This window comes from Mytilus trossulus, chromosome 14, assembly GCF_036588685.1.
Source record: "Mytilus trossulus isolate FHL-02 chromosome 14, PNRI_Mtr1.1.1.hap1, whole genome shotgun sequence".
NCBI classification, from domain to species: domain Eukaryota; kingdom Metazoa; phylum Mollusca; class Bivalvia; order Mytilida; family Mytilidae; genus Mytilus; species Mytilus trossulus.
Window position 1 is genome coordinate 49,593,855 of NC_086386.1, and position 12,241 is coordinate 49,606,095.

Consider the following 12,241-nt stretch of genomic DNA (forward strand, 5'->3'; position numbering starts at 1 on the left):
TGTGACCTGTATGCAGACTTTGACAAAACCATAAAATTAAATATGAAAGATCAAAGAAAAAAGAAATCTGTTCATTATGAAGATGAAGGATTCCATGGAGTGAGCTAACACTTTAAAATGAAAATAGAAAAGAGTTAAAAAGTTGTTTTATTTTTTGTTGATTTTTTTTTAACAGCAATTTACTACAACTATTTATTCTCTTTCATGCTTGAAGGTTCAATACAAAAGATACTTTCCTCTATAGTATGGATTGATTTCAATGACTTATTTCAGTTTCAGTTATTTTTCTTGATTGCCATTTTAGAGGTACAAAAATGCATTAAGGGTCAATTTTCTTACTTGACTAACAAAATTAAACAATGCCAAATACACACCGATCCTTTAAGATTGCAGTGATGAATTATGCAAGGCTAAAAGAAAACAAAATTTTTCAGCACAACCTCTTTGTAAAGTCTAGTGGTCAGTTTAACAAGTTGATATTTAGCGTATTTATGTCCAAATATGTGCCCTTAGACCTCCATGATGGTGACAAAAGGGAAGTATCTTACTCAAATTGTGTTAATCCAAACTTATTTGTAGTGCAATTCATATAGTAGAAATCAAATTCAAATACTTTCTCCACATGCGTTGAGCTCAATTATCTTACATTTACATTACAATAATTAAAGACTACAGTTTGGAGAGCATCATAATAATTTTAAAAAAATCTGGAAAAAGTCTTGAAAGGAAAATATTTTGAATATTTCAACTTTTTACAGGATTTGTTAAATATGCGATACTGGTAAATAGATTATATTATGGCCTTTTCCATATCAGCCCTGGTATTGTCCCTTGACCAGGTACGAGTCTCTGGATGATACCACAGCCGAAAGGTAAAATAAATGTTATAATCTTTAATCTTTCAGCAAAAAAAATGAATATTGCAACCTTACTGCTGATAAAAGATGAAATATAATTTTGTTCAAATAATTAGATAACCTTTTAATCTATTATTTCTACCTACTAACTTGTTAGCAGCAAAATTATCTGACAAGGAAATTAACTTCTGTTAAAGCCAGAATTTACTGATTAAAAAATCGCCGCTATGCCTGATTGGTTTAAAAAATGACCATACAAATGTTTCAAATTTGGTTATGAATGGCATAATTGATTATATAATTCAATCTTAAATTTCCTTAAAGTGTATTCCACTCCACCTTAATATCAAAGTATTGAATTATTCTGTACTTTTCCAATGACTATTGGTAATAATTTGCAACACAAATTATAGCTCAATATGAGACAATCACATTGTAATGGGAAATATCCAATTCACTTTATAATTTTGTTGCATTATTTTAGACAACCCATAATAAATATCGGAGGTTCTGATTTTTTCTTTCACCTAGACATGTTAATTGCTATCAGTCTGGCAGTTTAGTAAAATTAAACAATTATTTTATAATTGATATGCCTTTGTTACAACTAAAAGTGTCAATACAAATTCTCTCAATATTCTGATTCTTAAACCCTATGTAACAAGAATGTATCGTAGGTGGGGCATAAAAATGAAAAAAATATGTGATTGCTTTGCTACATAAATGACACAGTTGTTTTGGAATACCCCTTCCGTTTCAAATCTGTAAAATTAATAGTTCATACATAATGAGAGGGTTTAACTGAATAGGACTAGGAATAAATGAAGTAAGATTCAAATAAACTCAAGTCTTATAGTTATAATTTTTGGTCAGTCTTTTCATATTGCTAAAATAACTTTAAATGAACTTACCATTGTATATAAATACTACAGATCAAAACAGTTAATTTCAGACATTTTATTGGTACATTAACCTGATGGGTGCCACACTTGGATCAGAATCTGCTTACTCATCGGAAGTACTTGAGATCTAGTACAGTTATTGGTTGGGTTCATGATGCTTAGTCTTTAGTTTCTATGTTGTTTTTTGGTCTTTTTTTGTCATGGTCTTGTCCGTTTATTTACAACTTATATGTTTGAATGTCTCTTTGGTAGCATTTGCCTCTCTTTTAAAAGGATATTTAGTAGGTATCAAGTTTTGGGTAACACAGTTCCAGTTTTAAGAAAGTCAATGACAACAAACTTACTGTATTGTATACTTACTTTTTCTTGAAAAAATGAGCAATGGAAATGTACAGTACTGCCCGATATGGACAGTAAATGTAAACTATTTTTAGTATCTGTATTTTGTACTAAAACTTGCTGCATTATTGGCATCCCAACTGGTCTGAAATGGACAAGAAATATACATGAAAAGATGGTCATTGCAATGTCCATTTGATCATGATGATAGACAAGAAATATACACGAAAAGACGGTCATATTTATATCCATTTCAATATCAAAGACATTAACAGTAAATTCCAACTGTAACTCCAGTGGACATAATGTCAAATCATAATTGAAATCAATTATAACATTAAATTTTATAGTCAGTCACATTTATTGTAATGTATGATCCTCATATCAGTCATTGTTATGTTCAATTCTAATATCAGAAGCATTAGTTCTCACTTAAGTGACAAAATTCTGTATAAAACAGTGTTAATGTTCCATTTCAATTGAAATCAATTTTCAAGTTCACTTTCGAAATCAGTACCATCACAAGTATGTGTTATATTCTATGTTTATACTCATATTTAGTGAAACTCATCAAAGAGACATTATTTGTTTTACTGCATACATGTAACAATATTTTTTTTAATCAATGCTATTTTTTTAATTAAACTGATACACACTCCTTAAGTCTGCCTAAAAATGTTATCAAAAACATTTAAAATGTCAACAATTTATTACAACTTTATTATAATCAGACAGTGTTTTAAGCCTTTAGAACAATGGATAGTTTGCTTTGGAATATTGGAAACACAAAGTGTTTTCCCCTGATTATTAAAAATGATTATAAATCTCTCAAAAATAGGAAAAAAAAAAGTTTTGTACAAAACAAAAACCAGACCAATCAAGGTAAATTCGGTAAAAATTATAACCTGTTATCTATTGACTTTAATAGCATTTCAATTGATCCTTAATTCATTTTCAGTCCAAAATTAAACCATAGTTTGTTGACTTCAATACCTAACCAAGAAAGTTATTGATTTGAGACATTGTCCTGAAATCTATATATAGATCGATAGAATTACATAGTAAAATTAAACCTCTCTCTATTTATTTGTTATAATCATGAACTAAAAAGCAAACTTATTTCCAGGTTCACACTTTTCATTCTTATTGGGAGTAAAACATAATAGTTTGCTGAACCTCCTGAGTAGTTAATGATGAGAAATGAAGGTGTAGAAAAACAGTCACTGATAAACCCAACAAAAATCACATGAAGAGTTGTGAATAATTAACTGATATTACTTAAGATTTGCCATCAAAACCAAGTTCTTTAATGACATAAACACTGGAATTTATCACAATTATTACCATACATGCAGCCGAGTTCAAATGATATTTTTTTTAAAGTATTGTCTTCTTTATGATCGAATGGTAAATGAGATTTTTTTTTAATATAACCTAAATGATGAAGTCAGAAGATGAATACACCTATTAAAAAAGCATCAAGTCAAAAAAAAAAGAAATGAAACCTCATTGGTGAAATGTATGACCAACTATTTTTATGTAGTTTTGCTGTTTGTTTTTTAAATATTGATCAACCTTTAACTATGAGATGTTTTTACTTCATTTTTCTTCATACAAAGAAGGCCTTTTCAGACGAAACTTCTGAAATAAAAGATTATTGAAAAATCATTTATGAAATGAATGTAGACAGGATGAAAAATAGAATATGGCGAATTAAAAAAAAAAATCTTTAGAATATGGATAGGAATTAAATCTAAAGGCAATTCTAATACATTACCAGACGCCAAACATTACTTTTGCACAGTTAAAACTTCGCAAAACTTAAAAACTTAGAAATGTCATCTGAGTAAATATGGGACCCATGCCACAGTTAAGTTTTTAGCATATCATTTTGTTGTTCAGTAGTCAAAGATTGTTCTGATATCCTTTAAAATTCACACAAATGACTCTGATACCTTTTATATTTTATTTTTTTAATATATATCTAAATGTCTGTACTTTTAAATAACTGTGCTTAATAAAGAATTTCCTAAAAATGTATTGGAGTATGAATGCAAATTAAAAATAGGTAGGAAGTCAGAAAACATAATCTTATTTATTTTTGGCCTAAAAAAGACTTCTAGTTACCTTGAAAGGTGACAGCCTATATATTTACAGTACAACCTGTGTTATCTGATACACTGGGGGACCAGAAAAAAATGTCGGAGCAGGCAGGTTGCTGGAAAACTCAGTTTTTTTCTGCAAGAATGGGCATATTTTGGGACCATGAAAATGTGTCGGTTAAAGGATGTTTGAATACCCAGGTGTAAGATTAGGCAGGTTACACGGTAGAGGGGTAGTTGAGCTGTTCAGAAAAGCTTAATTTATTATGTAACATCAGACATGTACAAGACATGCATCCTGATTAAATAACAAGGAGAGATAACCTAGTGGGGTTATCACATTATTTAAAGCCGAACATTCTATTTATAGTATCAATCTCTACATTAGTAAAGATTAGGCGTAAGATTTACAATTAGTCCATTAATCATGGGAGACAGTAACAAATCAATGGAATCCTTTCACTCCTAAAATACTTTATTCATTGGTCTATAATTGTCAATCTGTGCTATTATATTATTATCATACAAAGAAAAATTGTCAATCAAAGGTTCCTGGTATTAACAGAGTCGAATAAAATAGCTGTAATGGTATCCAACTGACATCGATGTCAGCAACCCTTCAAACATCCTGATTTAATACTATAGTCTCAATTGTAGTAAAGATTAACCTAATACTATAAATTATTGTTTAAATACTTTTCTCTCCTGTAAATTCAATGGCCTAATTTCTGATACAAGAAAACATCTAATATATTAAATTCGTTAAAACTGCTACTCAAGATAAGATATTATTTCTGACATTTGAAAGATGATCTTTTCTCAATTCCAATAACAGTCAAATCTTATTATAAATAAATGTACTGCAAATTTTTCAATCAAAATTTATATTCAAAAGTTTAAAAAAAAATTGTTTATTCCTTTCTTTCTTTAAACAATTTTTTTTTATAGAATCAATTCTATACCATATGTTAGAAAGGTAATAAGGTACTTGGTTAAAAAAAACTCTCTTGTGAACAAACATCTGTGCCAACACTACTCCGATTTTTAAAATAGGGTTTGAAATAGTTCATTCTTATATATATGACTCTCCGCTATAAATAACTGATTTTTGTTTACAGATGTGTTAATATTTAGAACTTGATTGACAAAGTTCGTACTGATCTAATTTCTGAATTTAGGAAGAAGAGTTTGTTTGATCAAGCAAAATTAAGTCACCATAAAAATTAAAAAGCAACTGTGCCAAATTTCTCAGAATTCCAATTTTACTGAAGAAAAAATCAAGCTCACAAATCAAAATAAAGCCACCCAGATAGAATGTTAAACATAGGTGCACAACAGAGGGTATGGCAAAATAAATATATGTAAACTTATAAATCATACTCACTGTTGTTGGAAATCTAACCATGATGGTTCAAATTTTACTGAATTACTTTTAAAAATATCTTTATTTTCTTGTTCTATTCTGTAAAGACAAAAAAGTAACAAAACATTAGTACAATTTAATGTATCAATCAAAGAGAAATCTTGGTTCTGTTGCTATATATTGTTGTTTCAGGCATCTAGCCTTCCAGATAACAGCAGTTTTTCATAGCAATACCATTAATGCAAATGCTACAATATTACTTTCCAAAACTTCAGAACAGAATATTAAGAACAACTAGACCTGCCCCGGCGAGAAGAAATTCATGACTTCATGAACTATCATGAATGGTTCGTGAATGTTCATGAATGGTACATGAAAATTCATAAATAATTCATAAATGAAGGTTCATGAATTTAATTCATGAACTGTTCATTAAAAGTATTTTATGAATGTTCATGAAGTTTTGATGAATTACTAGCTGCTCATAAAAATTCATTAAAAGTATTTATGAATGTTCATGAAGTTTTGATGAATCACTAGGTGTAACATTTATAACTTACATCACACGTATAAATGAGTATCATAGGTACCGTTTCGACCAATTAGAGTAGAACATTTTACCTAATTATTCGTGAAATATCATAAATGTATGGTGTTTTTATTTTTTTATTCCTGCAAAATAAAAAAATAAAATAAGATGAAATAGAAGTTGTAGCTGTATTTTAAGATAGATATTATATACAAAACTAAAATTTTAAAAGGAAAACGTATATTTTAATGAAAGTGAAATACATTTTCAAAACATTCTCAAACACCCATATTAAGGGGAAGTAACTCTTGTGATTTTAAATTTCTACAAACCGGCAAACCCCGCAAATCGGCTGTTTCCGTAGTCCAACGGTCGACCGATTTTGAGAAGTTCACTGAAATACCATAACAGGGACGAATCAACTTCGGGCCGATATTATATGGGACGAGATTGACACCTTGACTTAAACGCACTTGCAAATATGACGTCATATGATTACGCTGGATAACAAAAATGGAGAATCCAAACGCAGATGTTTTCAGATAAGTATTTGATTTAACATATAATGATTATGAAATACAATTTGTTGAGGCAATATAAAACATTTAGGATTTTAATCTGAGCAAAACATCAGAAAGTTTAGGCAGACAATAAATTAATGAAGAATGATAAATTGATATATAATGTTGTCACATTCATAACAGACATATCGTAATCTGACATGTAAATGGTACATGGGTATATATGATAATCTGATATGTAGAAATTAAATTGTGTGAATAATATTCATCGTAAATTAACTTGGTGAAACGTTAATAATAAATTATGTCGCCAGTTTCATCTTCAAGGGTTAAAGAGGGGGGGGGGGGGGGGGTACTAAATTTGAGTTTAACTTAAACTTCCAATGCAATTTAAGATGCATAATGCTGTTTCTATTGAATGTATTGCTTCATACAATCATTACCTCTTGAACAATTGATTCTTTGTGGATATTTTTGTACTTTTAGGGGATTAAATATGAGCTGCCAGCAATGATATGAAACAGATTTTATGCAGACTCCATTTTAATACCTTTATTCAGCAATTATTGTTGGAAATACAGAGACAGCAAGTTTTGAATTACAGAAAGGAAGAGAAGTTTATATATCACACATAATTTTTATATTAGTTAATCAGTTTGTGGATTTACCAGTGATAATTCCAGTGGAATCTACTGAAATTCCACTGATTTACCAGTGAAGATTTACCAGTGAAGATTCCAGTAGATCAGTGGAATGCCAGAGAAAATACCACTGGAATTCCACTGGAACTTGTTGCATTCCACTGGAGTTACCACTGGTATTTATGAACAAAGTTCATGAACAATTCATGAACAAGAAAGGGTTCATGATCATTGTTGTTCATGAACATTTAAATGCTCATGAACCTTTCTTGTTCATGAATTGTTCATGAACATTAAAGTTCATGAACATTACTGTCGATTTTCAGTTCATGAATTGCTCATCAAATGTTCATGAAAATATGATGAACTGTTCATGAAATCTGTTCATGAACAGTTCATGAAATGTTCATGCATATTCATGAATTATTCATTATCATCTCACAGGGGTGGAACCTATATCAAATATCTTGCTCTATTTACATCCTTTGCATTCTGAACTGGGTCTTTATATTAAAAGTTACCAATGGGGGCTTGAGTAACACAGGGCTTACAGCTTTCGATTCACGGCTATAAGATTTGTCTTACCTCCCTTAACCTTTCATTTGAATATTAAAAGGACCTTACCAGCTAGAACAATGACTATCATGACTATAGGTACAGTTTAAACTTTGGCATTAAAAACTGGCTGTTGTTTTTTCTTACACAATTTTGATGTTGGTGTTTCTCATAAGTTACTATATTGTATGGATTTTGCTCTTTGTTGAAGGCAGATTAATGACCTTTAGTTGTTACATCAAGGTCCTTTGATCTCTGGTGAATAGTTGTCTCATTGGCAATTGTATCACATCTCTTTATTTGTATCTACTCATGGTAGCCTTCACAATTTTGAATATTTAGCTCAAAAGAAATTAAAAAATGTTATAAATAGTGAGCTGCACCGCAGTATAAACAAGAAGTTTGTTTAATACAAAAAAAGTTTCTCTTTACATATGTATGATATATGTAACATGGATAAAATAAATTGATACAGATCAAGATTCAATTTGTCACATGTTCATCATTTTTCTTATTCATTAAAAACGATGATTCTAAACCAAATCTATTTAAAATTTAGAATAGTGTAAAATGAGCTCTTCACATTTTTTCTTATTAACATTTTGCAATTAAATGGCTATCACCGCCTATCAGTATCATGCAAATAAAATAAACAGTACTAATTTTCTTGGACCAGATGCGCATTTCGACAATACATGTCTCTTCAGTGATGGTCGTGGCCAAAATATTTAAAATCCAAAGCTTATATAAAAGATGAAGAGCGCTATAATCCAAAAGGTCCAAAAAGTATAGCCAAATCCATGAAAGAAATCAGAGCTTTGCACGAGGGAGATACATTCCTTAATTTATAATAATTAGATTAAATGTGTATGTCTGATTTAGTGCAAGTATAATTTTGTATGAATCAAGGCAATTTTTGAATTTTCTGATATTCCCAAGTTATCGTTTCTAAATTCTACTATTTAGTTAAAATTTGAATTAGCCCAAGAACCTCAAGGAACTTCATATGTTAAACATGACCAATTACAAAACAATTTACAGCACTAAAATCCATACAAGGTTTGTTTATGTTTAACTGAACAGATGTTGAATATCAATTATTTTTAACAGTTTAGTGTAGTTTTAACTGAATGTATCATTCATCTGTTGTTAATTTAACAAACCCTAAGGATGAAAATCTATAAACTCTCATTAATATACTTAAATTTATTAATAATTAACTAACCCAGGTAAAAATCACCAATATGAAGGAACACTTGATATGACCATGGAAGTAATATTTAGAAGGAATAACAACGACTTCACTTCAAAGGTTTCATCTGCGTTACCGCCCATCTTTCAATAACTTGTTAATTGGTTCAATATCTAGCATGGAAGTTTAGTCTCCGCATGTGATCGATCAAATCACTGACACTTATCGGTCATTTTCGTGTTCACGGAGAACTACGAACAGACAAGTTTTTGTCGAATATACTTGCGAAGTAACCCGAATAGTCAATCGTTACATTCCGTTGATGTACGCTGCCGAAAAAAGTCATTCGTTCAATTTTTATTTTAGTCCCAATTTTTCCATATTTTTTGTTAGTTTGATCCTAATAGTTAAAACCGACAGCTTTCACATACGAAATTGGAGAACAAAGTTTTGTCATTTCAATTTTAATATTAACAGACAATTAAAAAACCATTTCCGTATAAAGTTAAGAAGATGATTGTACAAAAATACGTTTGGACCCCCTTTATTATAAATTAAAATATTCACAATTCTTAACGGTTCTATCCTTCAATTTAAGTTCTTGATACATAAACTAATTTGTGTAAAAATGAATTTACCGTAAGACAGATAGATACAAGCCCATTTCGTCGGCTTGTTATATGTTTTGCTGTATAGCTTATTATATCAATACAAGCATTCCACAATAAACACTTTTTAAATATATATTTACGAAAATATTATCCCCGTTTTAGTTGTCCAGTTTCAATAATGCAATCAATGACATTTATGACATATCCATAAATTTAGAATACTTGAAAGTAAATATTATTTTATTCAATCTCGATAAACTTTGCTCATTTCAACAGTAAAAAAATATATGCCTACATTTGCCTACATTATTTTGTTAAACATCATGTGAAACCTGATCGATTCATCGGTATTTACCTGTTTAACTCGGGATCCGCTTTTAACCGGAAAATACTTTTAGAACAGTTTAAAACAAACGGTAAAAAGCAAAAATAAGCTAAATTAAATACAATTTTCCATGTTAAACTGCTGTAGTTTGAACAATTTTCATCCGTTTTTCAAGTTTTTTACGTCATACGACTTCTTTTGGACGGTAGATGTTTTATATGATACAGCGCCACCTTCTTATTAATTAACCGCGGATGTCACACAGGTACTTTATAATTAACGGACTCGATAAAACCATGTGACTGATAAGAAATTCAAGATACCAGTTTACAACCGCGGTAACGCAGATAGTAACCAAAGGGGTCTTACCGCTGAGACTATAATTGGATAAAATTGTATGAATTTAGTACAGAGCTCAGCATGCTATAAATACATGCTAATTAGTCGTTGTTATTCCTTCTAAATATTACTTCCATGATATGACAATGCAGGAACCAATCAATTCCATGTTTGTTTTGTCTGTAAAGGCTAGCTACTGAAACCTTTCCATTTTATGTGATAATGTCTTTTTAATGTGGAAAACAAAACCAATAATATATGCCATGGTTAATAGAACTGACATTAAAAAAAATAGGTTTTGAAGTTGACTTATTCAAAAGAAATCAGGAAAACTTTGGAAATTTTCCTTTAGCAGTAAAGTTTTACTTCAAGCAAATCAATAATAAATATTCTCATTTGGAAAAGTTTATTACAGAGACAGCAATCAGTGATCTTTAACTGCTTGTGGTATTGGGTCAAAGGTAAAAATAAGAGCAGGTGTGCCAGGCAGAGTTCTGGAAAAGTGGTGGTCCAAAAAGGGACTGACACATTTTTTGTATTTTGTAATAGAAATAGTGAGGACTGAGCTGTTGGTTTTTTTCAGGGACCTGACACCATATGTATTTTTTTTAGAGAATTTTGGTGCTTGGTTGCCTATCATTGCTTACATACACTTCATTTGAACTTTGGTTGATAGTTGTCTCATTGGCACACATCTCCTTATTTTTATATAGATGTAGGTTTTAATAGACCCAGTTTAATAGTGAACATCCTATTCTTAACATCATCCTCATAATTCAAAAGGTTCATAGAAATATTTGTACTAAAATCATCAGATACAATATGAACTTTACATCCTTCAATAACCAGGAACATTTATACCTATGGAGTATGACAACAAATGCACCAATCATTATGGACGACATCAACAGATCGATGTAGAATAAAAATCTTAAATCAAATAGTTTGGGGGTGGGGGGTTAAAATTCTGCAAGTTTTGTATATCTAACATATATCCCTATTGGTAAATCAATTTTTCCCAAATAAAGTTAAGAGAGGGGTGTGGGGGTCAGTGAAAAACTATGTGAATTAAGTTTTTTATCCTACATTGAACTTTTGATGTCGTCCCTTACTTCCCAGGTCATAGCTATCAGAAAATATTCTAGGTTATACTCAATATATTGACTGAAGCAAGTACACACTTGCTCTTTGTAATTTAACGAGTTTGGTTTGTGTTACTACGTGATTGTTATTTCCTGTGACATGAAAATAAATTTCAGAATAAAGTGTGAGCCATTATTTCCTCCTACAACCAGATTTTATGGCTAACGATTGATCTTTGCTAATTTGTTACATTTTGTTCCGATAATGGCCTCAACATCACACAATTGGGATCGTACATTCTACAATTACTGGTGATGCAAATATTGATATTTGTCTTGACCTTCCATCAATAATTGTTGATCTCCTATTTATCATTTTCCCCATTCTTTACTATGGTAGTTATACTTTGGTGTAAAGTGATGATTTATAGTCAAAACTGTATTTACTGTCAATGGGTGTGATTTTTTAATGGAACACACAACTACATCCATATTCATATTAGACTTGGTGATTTCTCAGTTCAAAATGAATACTGACTATTTCAGTATTTTCGTATTTCCAAATAGAGCCTTTGATTAAAGTCATAAACATAATGGTCATGTCTTGAAATGCTATTGGAATTTTCAACTATTATTAGTATACTCGTTTCCTGTCTAATATATATCAGACAAAAGGGTAGGTTAAGGAAACTAAAATCATTTGCTTTTGCCATTGAAAATATTTTATGACTCTTGAGAGATATTCTGGACTTAAACAGTGCTTGACCAAAAATGTTGATTAAGATAAGCAAGAAAATTTTAAGTAGGTTCTGAGAGGCAGGACATATTACCATATTTGTTTTAGTCTTATATCATTTTCTTCATCCATTTATACACATTATCA

The 12,241-nt window shown here is 30.2% G+C and overlaps 1 protein-coding gene across 11 annotated transcripts in view; it reads right to left on the reverse strand.

Moving 5' to 3' along the window:
* The window catches only part of LOC134696015 (transmembrane protein 131-like), an 88,183-nt gene that overhangs the window by 57,344 nt on the left and 18,598 nt on the right, over nucleotides 1-12,241 (reverse strand). For all 11 annotated transcript variants that reach the window (XM_063557543.1, XM_063557536.1, XM_063557538.1 and 8 more), the window contains exons 4-5: nucleotides 5,585-5,662; nucleotides 2,120-2,243 (exon numbers count right to left, since the gene is read on the reverse strand). In XM_063557543.1, coding sequence (XP_063413613.1) covers nucleotides 2,120-2,243; nucleotides 5,585-5,662 — 202 coding nt within the window. The remainder of the gene's footprint in view (nucleotides 1-2,119; nucleotides 2,244-5,584; nucleotides 5,663-12,241) is intronic.